The sequence below is a fragment of the Tenrec ecaudatus genome, chromosome 14, assembly GCF_050624435.1.
Source record: "Tenrec ecaudatus isolate mTenEca1 chromosome 14, mTenEca1.hap1, whole genome shotgun sequence".
NCBI classification, from domain to species: Eukaryota; Metazoa; Chordata; class Mammalia; order Afrosoricida; family Tenrecidae; genus Tenrec; species Tenrec ecaudatus.
This window is the reverse complement of record NC_134543.1, coordinates 123,743,291-123,756,528: the sequence shown is the minus strand read 5'-3', so window position 1 is coordinate 123,756,528 and position 13,238 is coordinate 123,743,291. Positions and strand designations below refer to the sequence as shown.

Here is a 13,238-nt window from a genome sequence, read left to right as displayed (position 1 = left end):
TGTGTAAACAGGGAGGTAAGAGGTGAGGTAAGAAGAGCAAGTTATGGTAGACTCTAAACGCAGGCAGATGGAACACTTTGAAAGCTATTCCAGCCAGATGGGGTTGCTTTCAGCGTGAGGCTGGGCTTTATTGTTTCTTTTCTAATGGTATTTCTTTGGCAGTTCAGTCTTTTCCAGAATGTCTAATATGTGAACAGAAAAGTATCAAGAACTATCAAGTATGCAAGAGACACTGGAATTAACACCCAGACTCTACCCTTATATTTATTAAATATTTCCTTCTTGAATTTATTTTTTTTAAAAATCTTGTAATTCAGTGTTAAGGCAAATTGCTTTAAAATGTCAAGGAAGAAAAAAATTTAGAATCTCAAGCACAGGTTCTCAAATATATATGTAACATTGAGTTTTTTTGTTGATGTTTTGATAGTTTTTTATAATTTCCAAATATAGAATTTTTGATTCCTTCATACATGTTGTGCTTTGTGGCCAAGTGTTGGAATAGTCCCTGCTCTGATGGGGCCACTTACCTAGTGGCAAGACAGCTGCAAATACTTCCGTTACATTGTAATCACTGTTTCATGGCAGCCTCCCTAAGGCACAGGGGAGATGGCCCTGGACTTGCTTGGGGAGGTCGGCTTACACTGGCAGTGTGCTGCATTTCAGATTTGAGAGAAATTTGGGAGAACTAACCCAACATTGGGAAATGACCGGTATGAAGGTGTTAGTCATTAGGAAGTGTGGTTCGCTTTGTAATAGCAAGTGTAAGGGATGAGTGGCAGGCAGTAGAATGGATCCAGGAGATAGGGGCCAGATCATATGAGGGTCTTTGGATCATACCAATTTTGATTTTATCTGAAAAATATGGAGAGCCTTTAAAGAATTTTGAGCAAGATTACTGGACCCTGCCTGGCATTTAGCAAGCAGGACTCTGATATGTGTACAGGAGGCTATGATGGTGAAGCAGAGAGACCATATAAGATGCAAAGGGCTTCAGTGGAGAGCAAATGCTTTGAAAATGATTAGGGCAAAGAATGTACGGATGTGCTTTATACAATTGATGTATGTATATGTATGGATTGTGATAAGAGTTGTATGAGCCCCTAATAAGATGTTTAAAAAAAAAAGACATTCTCAAGGATTCAGATAGAGGTGATCTTTGGTGGGCAGTTGACTATGAAAATGTGAAACTTGGATAAGACAAAAGCTAGTTAATGCCAGGAGATGAGGCAGTGGCAAATGAATATGAATATTTCAGTGGCAAATGAATATGAATATTTAAAGCTAATTTTAGTGTACAAAAAAAAATCTTAACCTCTGCCATTGAGTTGAGGCTGACTTATAAGGACCCTATAAGGCAGGGTAGCACTGCCCTTGTGACTTTCTGAGTCTATAACTCTCTTTTTAAAGGAGTCTGTAACTCTTTAAAAAAAATTTTTTTAATGTAAATCATTTTATTGGGGGCTCGTACAACTCTTAGCAATCCATATATACATCCATTACGTCAAGCACATTTGTACATTTGTTGCCCCCATTATTCTCAAAACATTTACTTTCCCTTTGGGCCCTTGGAATCAGCTCATTTCCCCCCTCCCTCCTGGCTCCCCCCTCCCTAAGTCTGTAACTGATGGGAGTAGAAAGCCCCATCTTTCTCCTGAGGAGTGGCTGCTGGTTTTGAACTGCAGACCTTGTAGTTAGCAGCCCAACACATAACCACTAGGGCTTTTATTTCAACGAACAGTTGTTTGTTTATTTCATTCTTTAGACTGTTAAGTCACTAAAGAATTTCACCTTTGAGGCGCATCAACTACAGGAAGTCATCCGTCCGCAGCCTATCCATTCATTTCACTTGCGTTCCTGTGTCCCACCATGCTTATCAAAGCCTTTAAAGTTTGTTTTCTGTCATTATTACATTTCCAACATTTCAGTAACATTTTGAAATTAAAGTGACACTGTATTGCTAAAAATAATAAAATTTAAAAAGGGTATTCATTGCATGTGAATATTTCTTTCACCCATTTTTTTGTATTCTTGTATTTGCCAAGTTATTTTTTAGATTGAAGAAGGCTATTGTTTATAACCAAGGCCCATGAACTCGTGCTTGTGTTGAATAACAGTTTCAAATAAATTAAGATGAAATGTACAAAACTCTGCTGTAGGAAGAATTCTTTTGTTTTCTTTTCTGTCCTCTAGTCTGCTAACTTGAATTTTATCCTTTTCTCACTAAAATGCTTCCACTGAGAAGGACGTAAACGTAAAAAGCACAAAAAACATTTTAAGAAACCTTTTAAAGGTCATGATCGCTCAAAAGGTAGGTAAAAGTAGCCTTCCCTGCCATGTGTCATTTATGCACATTGCAAATTGCTTTTTTGTCTTAAAAGGTAAAATGATTGTTAGATTACATTGTTGCTTCAAAAGTCAGTTTTAAGTGGGAAATGTTTATTTAAATCTAAATACAGTAAGGTGAAACAAGGACACTAGGATAGCTTGTGATTTCCATTGGGCAGTGCTTCCCCCATCATTTGGTCATTGCTTATGAAGTATATGAGGATTTCAGTTCTTTAGCATGTATTTTTCTGTTTCTTATAGATAAGCCAAAAGAAGCCAAAAAGGATACATTTTTGGAAAAACTGGCCACTCAAGTAATAAAAAATGTGCAAGTGAAAATCACGGACATTCACATTAAGTATGAAGATGATGTAAGTATCTGTGTTGTCTGATTTTCTAATGAAATCTGTTTTATGATGCTCGTTTGTGATTGCTCGCTCTCTAGAGTACCCGTAGAGTGCGGTTTTGAATCTAAGACCGGTGTTTGTCTCCCGATGAGTACACCACCATATCTCCTCTCTCGTGGTACTTTAGTTTCACTGATGATTTTTGTGTAAAACATACCATAAAACCATCTTGTGTTCCTTTCTGAAGCTAATAGAGGAGATTTGGGGGTTGTATTCTGTTGGGTATTTTACATTTTGTTTAATTCCTCATGGCTCATAGTATTATAACTTTAGGGAGTCAATTTTGTCTTCTTACTGAAAAAAATGTTCCTTCTAAGAGGTGATGAAATAATCGGTGGTAATGGTAGTCAGCAGGCCACGTGACTGCCGGTTCCTTCACCTTGCACCTCACCAGTTTAATCGAACTCCTTCAACTGAGTTCACACATGTGGACACATAAACGTTTAGAAACCAGATATCATTTATAGCCAAGAGTTTGGTATCAGTTGATTAAGAACTATTTTGCAGATTGATTTTAGTTACATTGTTACAACATTTTTGAATTGAATGTGTACTGTTTTCTTCTGAAGTTTGAAACATGCACAAGAAGCCTTGCACCTTTTCCTTCAGAACTTAGAGTGGGAGAAAGATGATCTACTCCTGTGAAGATTGCAGCCTTGGACCCCAGGGAGTAGTTAGTTCTACTCTGCCCCCTCTAGTTGCTGTACATCAGGATCGACTTAGTGGCAGTGCGTTAAGAAGTTGGGAACATTATTCCATCTCTGCCAGATTTTAAGTTTGCATTAAAAATTCTTAAAAGTGTAGAGTACATTAGAAAAGCACTGACACATTGCTTGCTTTCCTGTCCTTCTGAGTCTTGTCGCTTACTCTGCAGGGAGCACACGCGTGGTTTATTCCATCTCTGTCTTGAACTGACTACTTCTTGGCGCTATGGAGGCCTTAAACTGAATTTTGCTGACTACAGATCTAACTCATCGATTCCCTTGTTTTTAACAAGCTTAGGAAAATAAAGTGTACTTAACGCCCGTGGAAGTGGGAGAATGATTATTTATCTAGTTCTACATAACGGCATGTTGATGAATGCAAACCTCAGTGTGAACGTTAAAGCCTTTATTGATGAAGTGTCATTAGAAGGAGCCCTTCTTACGGTGGTGTATTGGTTAGTTGTTGTGCTGACAGCCATATGGTCAGCAGTTCAAAACCATCAGCTGTTCTGCAGGAGAAAGTCGGTGTTCTTCCATAAAGAGTTATAGTCTCAGATTCCTTTTTTTTTTTTAGTTTTAAAAATAAAAGTTTCATTTCGATTTATTTATTTATTTTAAAGATTATTTTATTGGGGGCTTGTACAACTCTTGTCACAATCCGTACATCCATCCATTGTGTCAAGCTTATTTGTACATTTGTTGCTTTCATCATTCTCAAAGCATTTTCTTTCTAATTGAGCCCTTGGTATCAGCTCTTCATTTTTTCCCTACCTCCTGCCCCCCTACCGCCTCATGAACCCTTGATAATTTATGAATTATTATTGTCTCATCATGTCTTACACTGACTGATGTCTCCTTTTACCCACTTTTTGGTTGTCTGTCCCCCAGATGGGGTTATATGTAGATCCTTATAATCAGTTCCCCCTCCCAATATTGCCACTCTCACCACTGGCCCTGAAGGGATCATCTATCCTGGATTCCCCGTGTTTCCAGTTCCTATCTGTACCAGTGTACATCCTCTGGTCCAGCCAGATTTGTAAGGTAGAATTAGGATCATGATAGTGGGGTGGGAGGGGGGCATGGGGAAGCTTTAAAGAACTAGAGGAAAGTTGTATGCTTCATCAGTGCTATACTACACCCTGACTGGCTTGTCTCTTCCCCACAGGCCTTCTGTAAGAGGATGTCCAGTTGCCTACAGATGGGCTTTGGGTCTACACTCGCCCTCATTCACAATGATATAATAGTTTGTTCTTTGATGCCTGATATCTGATCCCATCGACACCTCTTGATCACACAGGCTGGTGTGCTTCTTCCATGTGGGCTTTGTTTCTTCCCAGCTAGATGGCCACTTGTTTATCTTCAATCCTTTAAGACCCCAGACGCTATATCTTTTGATAGCTGGGCACCATCAGCTTTCTTCACCACATTTGCTTATACACCCATTTTGTCTTCAGTGATCATGTCAGGAAAGTGAGCATCATGGAATTCCAATTTAATAGAGCAAAGTGTTCTTGCATTTAGGGAGTACTTGAGTGGAGGCCCATCTGCTACCTTAATACTATACCTATAAATAGTGCACATAGATCTATTTTGCCATCATATATAAATGCATTTACATATGTACATGCCTGCATATAGACCTGTATAAATGCCCTGTGCTTCCTAGTTCTTCCCTCTTGTTCCACTATCATGCTCAGCATTCATTTGGGTTTCAGGAATTCCTCTCGGTTACATTGCTGGTGATCAAGCCCTACCAGGCCTCCTACTCCCTCCTCACTATCGATTTTAGATCCCTTTTTGTTTTGTCCTCTTGTCCCTGGGTTTGTTGACACTCACTTCCTTTCCCCCACTTCCCCTTCTCTCATGCCGCCCTAAACTGTCAGTTCTTGTTTTCTCCTCGATTGTTTATCCCACCTCTCTTATCTAGATAGACCTGCAGAGATAAAATACACACACACACACACACACACACACACACACACACACAAAGAGCAAAACCAAGCAACAAAAGAAAACAAAACAAAACAAAAAAAGAAAACAAAACAACAACAGAACCAATGACAAAAATGAAAAGAAAAGCCTATAAATAGTTCAAGGTCTGTTTGTTGATCTTTAGGAGTGTTTTCCTGTCAGGTCTGATGGGGTGCCACACCCTGGCCCCACAGTCTATTTTTGGTATTCCCTTAGGGCTTCCTTGCTCTGCTCCCCTTGCTGCTCTGTTGCACGCCCTTAGTGTTTTGCCTTGGTGTGGGTGTGGTCAGTGAGGGCTGTCATGTCTTACAGTGGGGCTGTCCACTGTGCATTGGCTGCTTTGAGCAGGGATATCGTCCTCAAGGCCTGGTGGACCAGTATATGCTCCACTCTCTCTTCCTCCCCCATCATTTGTTGCCATGTGCTCTGATCAGACATGTCCCTCTCTCTGAGCTGTAGCTTCAGTGCTGCCCTCTGAAGTGAATTATTCAGGGGGTGGGGGTGGGCTGTTAATGTAGTTGGGATTGAGGTTGGCCCCTCCGGTCTCAAACTCTTAAGAGGCAGTCTTATGAGTTCCCATCAATTCATTGCCATAAGCCTTGAGTTTAATTAAAACAACCCCACCACAAAAACAAAACAAAACAACCCCTCCCAAATCAAAACCAAAAACAAACTAGAGTTACGCAGCAGTGAGATAAATCACACCAGTCATATATAGATTGATAATAGTAATGCAATATTTTTAAATGTTCCATAAAGAAAATAATTTAAACGTGCAGTAGGATCTTACTTATCTCTCGTTTTTTTTTTAACTGAGCTGGATAATGAATATCAGCGTAGAAGAAGGAAGGGTCACTTTGCTCAACAACTTATCACGGCAGTAGTGTATAGGTAGTACATTAAAAACTGAGGGGAAGCAAAGGAAAAAGAGCCAAGGAAACTAGGGATGATTAAACACATTTTTAACTTTGACTTGTTTTTCCAAACAAAACCCCCATGAGAAAGTGAGGAAGGATAGAAAGGACCATTTTTCCTCACAAATCATTGTATAGCTGATATGAATGGAAAACAAGGTTCTTAATTCTCCTGTTCTTCTCAGCTGCCGCGGAGCATATCTTGTGTTGCGACACTCCCATGTTGCGCAGTCTGTAGTCCCTGTGGGAAGACCTGATGCCATTAATCTCTAACCTCGCCCCAGGTTTCCTAGTGTTTGTCATGACTGGAAAGTGCTGTTTGAATCTAGACAGCTTCAGGATGTCTACAACCATTGCATTATACACATTTTGATACTGTTTAAGCAGTGTGTACCAATGAATTTAGATATTACAAATAAAAAAACTGAATATTAAGAATCTAAGATTTTCCTAACAAAGCGTTTTTGAAGAGTCAGGAAGAGTGAACACTTGAAGAGATCATTCACATTACAAGTGTGGCGACTTAAGTGTTTTCTCAGTGGGGTAGTGGCAGTGTTATTTGAAAGTATTTTTATCTGTAACGCCTTGTTTTATTTATCTTCAAACAAAATCTCTCAGGATGAACCCTAGCCCCTTCAAAAAGTTCGTGAAATGAAAAGATAATGGAATTTCCCCACATACGTTCTGAACCCCTAAGAGCATAACTGTCATGACTATTTCTTTTCAACTATCCAGGAAGGGTCCTTTGAGTCATAGTTAATGGGTTGTCTCCTGTCAGAAAAGAAAAGCGTTTCACCAGGAAAATATGGTAGTAGGTAGTGTTATACCTACCAAATCTGGGGAATTCTAACCATAACCTCTCTTTCTTCCTATACTCCAGTTGAGTTTTATGGCTTCTAACACACTGCCCTTGCTGCGTCGAGCACTGCGTGGGACATGGAAAAGTTCCTGACACCAACATATTTTAACATCCCCTTTTCTTTTTGGGCAGGTCACTGATCCAAAGAAGCCTCTTTCATTTGGTGTCACCTTGGGAGAACTTAGTCTGTTGGTAATGTTGACCTTATTTCAGATTTCTTTGCAAACTGTAATTTGTTACTTCAAAGTTCAGGGTAAAGTTCCTTAAATTAGCTATAGCTAAATTACCTGTTGTGTATTTTATTATCTTACAACAGCATTCTAGAAATTAAAAAAAAATTGATGCTCTTTTCCTGTTTTCTATTTCTTTTAATTTGTCTATTTAACAGATGAGAAATTATCCATATCACTTATTTTGAATCAAGTAAAAGCTGGGTTGTAAATGTGTGGGGAAAATAGACAAAGACAAATTTCTGTTTGTATACTCATCCTTGGTGCAGTCAGGTAGAATTTCCAAAAAGGTATAGCTTATACATATGTATGTGTATATATGCATATAAGCATACAAATACATATATTTGTATATATGTACTTGTATATGTATGTTATATCTAGATGTGATCCATTTGGATTAAATATTTTATATGTCAGCTTGTCTTTCTCTTAAAGGTCTAGAGAGTTGTATATTTCTGGACTTGAACAAAAAAAATTTTTTTGTTTTTCTGTTACGGACACCTTAGTGTGTTAAGATTTGGGGCCATAGAATTTAAGAAAAACAGGTAAGTTAGGTTTTTGTTTTTCCCTTTGTGGAGAAAAAGTTGTAGTCTAGACACTTAAAAACTTAGGATAGTGACCCATAAGTGATACCAGATATAGATGTGTTTCATGAGTATATGTAGAGGCTTAACTAGTAGAAGAAGAGGACAAAAATGGAAGAAGTACACTGTGTTACAGAAAAAAATACTTCATGAAAGTCTTAAGAATGAGAGAGCATATAGAGAAGCAGAAAGATTCACTGCAGAACAAATTCAGAACAAAGCAGAGATTAGCTTTAAGGGAAAATGGAGAGCTGAGACTAGTATTTAATATTACTGTTTTTTTCCTGCAAATTTCTAAAATTAATTTGAAGTCGCTTTGGGTAGAAAAGAAATTCACAGCACACAGAAGAGCCCAAAGCTAATTATTCCAGAAAGCTTTGATTAAGAATGGCAGCCATAAAGAAGCACAAGATTTAACTTTGAGTGAGAAGAACATGTAAGCAATACATGTAAAAAGGGGGGCGTCGGGCGGCTCCCTAGACAAACATCATCACAGCACACGGGCTGGCAGTGTTGGGGTAGGAGAGGGATGAAGAAGGCGTGCGGCTGCCGCTGCTTCGTGGATCTGACTCCCAGGACTCCTGTGTTCTCAGCGAACTGCTTCAGAGGCTTTTACAGACTGCCGCTGTTTGAAGCAGACTGCCAGGCCTGCTGTGTGCCTTTGGGTGGTTTTGAACCTCCAAACGCCTGTCAAGGAATTACCGAGTACTTAACTATCTGTGCCAAAAACAGCAACAGCAGCAGCAAAAACAACTGCAAAAGCAACACCAAAAAAAAACCTAACAAAATGGCAAAGCACCTTTAGTCCTTACTGTGAATGTAAATGGATTCATGATCCAATTTAAATACAGAGAATGGCAGAATGAATAAAAACAAAGTCCAGCTCTATACTGTCTGCCAGCGATACAGACCCAAGCACAAGAATAGTTTTAAAGTGAAGGAAGGGAAACAACGTATTATATGTAAAATAGTTACCTGAAGAGAGCCGCCATGATGACTTTAATATCAGACCAAACGGACTTTAAGTTATAAACGTATATGCATTTGACATCAGAAATTTAAAATATTTAAAGCAAACTCATAGAATTGAAAGGAGCAATGACTATATTAATAGTTGGAGGTTTCAGTATACCACTTTAAGAAATGAACTGAACACCTAGAATATTGGTTCTCAACCATCCTAAAACATCTCTCGTGTTGTGGTGACTCCCCAACTATACAATTATTTTAGTTGCTACTTCATCACTGTAGCTTTTCAAGTGTTATGAATCGGGCGACCCCTGGGGAAGGATCTTTTCACCCCCAACAGGGTCGTGACCCCCAGGTTAAGATCTGCTGACCTAGAACATTAAGCCCAGAACCAGGAGGACCTGAATGACATTCTGGGTTAGCAGAGCCCCGCGACTCGACAACAGCTCCTGACTGCGCTCTTCTCCAGGGGCCACGGGTCCTTTCATAGGAGCGGCCATCCAGCAAGTCACAGTGGATAGTAAATTCTCTGACTCCAATGACGTACAGTTAGACATGGATAATAGAAGGAAAATGGAAACACACAAACATGTGCAAATTAAGCAGCACACCATTAAACTAGCAGGTTAAGAAAGAAAGCAAGAGAACAATTGTAAAGCACTTAAAATATCCTAACCTATGGAACGCAGGTGAGGCACTGCTGGAACAAGTTAATAGCAACACGTGCTTGCATTAAAGAAGAAGAAGGTGTAAAACCAGTCACCCAATTCTTCAATAGAGGAAAAAGAAAGAGGAGCAAACCAAGCCCCAAATGGAAAGAAGGAAATAGTAAAGTTCAAAGCAGAGAGAAGTGAAACAGAGACTAGAACAAACCTAGAATCAAGGAAACCACAGCTGCTTTCTGGAAAAGTTCACTAAGTGCGACCAACTTCTAGAGGTAAAAAAAGGCATATCTAAAATCATAAATGAAATGGGGCATAATTACAATGGAATGTACAGAATAAAGTAAATCATACAGCAAATAATAGGAGAATACCTTTGGAACCTTAGTAATAATGAAATGAAATAATTTGTATAATTTCCTGGGAACATTGCCTCAATTCTTCCCTGTTGCTCTCGCTGTAATTGTGCCCATAGCTTGTTCCTGGAATCACCATCATGGCACACACCTCCTCTGGTATGCATTCCCTTCCTTTCTCCCGTGTCTCGGGTCCCAATCCCACTCTTGTCCTGTGTTTCTACTGCCCACTTCTGATCTGGACTCCGCCCTGTCCTCATCTGCAGAAACCATTTCCCTCCTCTCTTCTGTTTCCTTCCCTCCATCCCCTAAATAGTTCAGTCTCTAGTCCCTAAATCTTTTATTTTCTCCCCACCACTCCCTCTCTTTTGTCCCTCTAAGGCAGTGGTTCTCAACCTGTGGGTCGTGACCCCTTTGGGAGTGGGGCGCGGTCAAAGACCCTTTCACAGGGGCCACCTAAGATCATCAGAACACACATATTTCCAATGGTCTTAGGAACCGGGACACCGCTCCTCTATCCATCTCCAGGCAGGTCCACCCACATGCAGATACACCCACATGCAGGTACCCGGCTTAAAGACTGTTACCCATGCTACACCATGCTTCAAGACAAAAATTCATTTATTTGTAATTAGAAATAAATATTTTACAATATATAAGAACATATTGTTTTTGTGATTCATCACTATGCTTTAATTATGTTCAATTTGTAACAATGAAAATATATCCTGCCTATCAGATATTTAGATGACGATTCATGACAATAACAAAATTACAGTTATGAAGTAACAATGAAAATAACTTCATGGTTGGGGGTCACCACCACATGGGGACTGTATGAAAGGGTCACTGCATTAGGAAGGTTGAGAACCCCTGCTCTAAGGGCTCTTTCATGTAAGCATTTAAACACATTCAAGTCTCTCACCACAAAATTTTAAAAGGTTCTCTAACCTTACCCCCATTCCATCTGGGCCCCATCTAATTACTGCCTTCTCTTTCTCCTCCTCTGTTCTAACCAGACTTTTTGAGAGAAGCTTATACCATTCTCTCTCTTCCTTTCCAGCTCTTTTCCCTTATTCCCTTCCCACTATTCTCGGACTGGGTTCCCCCTCTGAGATGGTTGGAACAAGTTGATCTAACACAGCAGTGCTCAACCTGCCTCATGCCGCCACCCTTTCATACAGTTCCTCATGTGGTGGTGACCCCCAACCATAACATTATTTTTATTGCTACTTCATCACTGTAATTTTGCTACTGTTATGAATCAGGCAACCCTTGTGAAAGGGTCATTTGACCCCCAAAGGGGTCGCGACCCACAGGTTCAGAATCACTGAAAGTAATACTCTTGCTCCTAAATACGTTGATCTTAAAAAAAAAAACACCAAAGTATACGTTGATCTGAGTTTATCTCAGGGGAGCATTTGGTCTTGCTTACCATGGGGTTTCCTAGAAAGTTACTTAAGCGGTGGTTTCCATACTCTTGTGGTTTTCTTACTATTTCACAATAACAGTTACACTTTCACTTTTATTTTTATTGCATTTTTATGTTTTTTTATAATATAGACTCTCTTCAAAAGCTGTAGGCTGGCTATTGTGTTCATGTGTAGTCCCTTCCATAGTTCAGACCCATAGTAATTCAATGGTTATTTTGTGACTGAATGAATGCATAAACTCAGGGAAAAACTAGAACCTTTTAGATTGTATTTTCACTGTTGTTTCGGTTTTGTCACAGTGATATGGAAGAAACAGCCAATACTAGCCAACACTGGTTAGATGTCTCTTCTAAGGACTGTTTTATTATGATTTCCAAATACTGTGAAGGCATTTAGGTCACATCTTTATAATTCTTCTTTTTTTATAGACTGCAAATGAACACTGGACTCCATGCATACTAAACGAAGCAGACAAAATTATATACAAGGTATATTTTGTTTGAATAGAATATACTAGCTCCCTAGGTTCAAGCATTTTTACATTTCTTAAACAACTGTAGTGGAGTATAACATGTAATAAGGATATAAATTAAAATTGTAGAGTATGGTTTGTCTGTTACTTACTAGCATTATGTTCCATAGCCATGTCTGTCTTTGAGCTTTATAATTTTTACCTATCAGACAAATAAGACAGATAAATGAAATATTTCCCAAATGGTATTTTCTGGTGATTTGGGGTAATTGGGATATTACTAGGTGATGTAGAATAAATAGTCTGTGGTCAGGTAAGATGACTGGCTAATTAATGTACTGAGTGATAGATACATAGTTAAACTGCTGTGTTTTAAACTACATGGCTTCACAATGCTTTAAATCAAGTATGCTCACAAACATTTTGAATCTCTGAGAGGTGTTTTTAACTTGTTGCTCACAGAGTTCTCCTCTTTTTGCTTACCTGAAATAGTCCTTGATAAATCTGCAGGAGGGGTCATGCCTGCCTTATTCAGCAAAAAGTGTATAGATCATGTTAAATACTGAGTTACCGATACATGTTTGATGGTAAATGAATGTGTCTCTCTGGGATAATTTTTGTAGTCTTTGAACTATAAAGTAGCAAATATCAGCCTTAATAAATTATATAATTTTGCGTTATTATTTTTATCCAAAAAGACAGCTGTGTAATTTAGAGTATTTTTTAGTACTGATTTATAATTGCAATGTATTGGTTGCTGGACCTCTTTCCCTTTTCTTTTGTAGCTTCTACGACTTGATAGTCTTAGTGCCTACTGGAATGTAAACTGCCACCTGTCTTACCAGGGGACACGAGAACAGATCTTGGTAATTTCCATTTATACCTAGAAGAGCCAACACTATGTTCTATAAATTTGTTTTGCATGAAAGATCATTAATAAAGACAAGCTATTACTCATTTACTTGTGTATAACTGAATCAGAAATGTGAAACATGTTATTTTTGCAGTTCTTGAAAAATCACTCTCTGGACAGTGAGTTGAGAATATTATTATTAGTGTTTTACTATTAAAATTCAAACTGTGCTTATGCTTGCTATACTCTTAATTGCTGGTATTCTTATTCCATGTGACAATGATTACTTTGAGAGTATTGTAAAGAAAGATGACGCCTTTCCGATCTAAAGCTATGGCTGATGGATGTTTTAATCACTTGTGATGGCATTTTGTCGAATAATCAAAGTGTTCATTCAAAGTATTAACTTCAGTGTGTTTAGGTCTGTTTACTTAGAATAGAAAAGAAGAACAGTTGAGTTTTTTAAACTGGATTTGATTCCAAGGCTCTAGCTCTT

At 38.7% G+C, this 13,238-nt stretch overlaps 1 protein-coding gene across 2 annotated transcripts in view; it reads left to right on the top strand.

Annotated features, from left to right (window-relative positions):
* VPS13C (vacuolar protein sorting 13 homolog C) overlaps window positions 1-13,238 on the top strand; it is a 193,033-nt gene that overhangs the window by 36,437 nt on the left and 143,358 nt on the right. For both annotated transcript variants that reach the window (XM_075531422.1, XM_075531423.1), the window contains exons 6-9: window positions 2,587-2,696; window positions 7,313-7,372; window positions 11,846-11,905; window positions 12,675-12,755. In XM_075531422.1, the coding sequence (XP_075387537.1) occupies window positions 2,587-2,696; window positions 7,313-7,372; window positions 11,846-11,905; window positions 12,675-12,755 (311 nt within the window). The remainder of the gene's footprint in view (window positions 1-2,586; window positions 2,697-7,312; window positions 7,373-11,845; window positions 11,906-12,674; window positions 12,756-13,238) is intronic.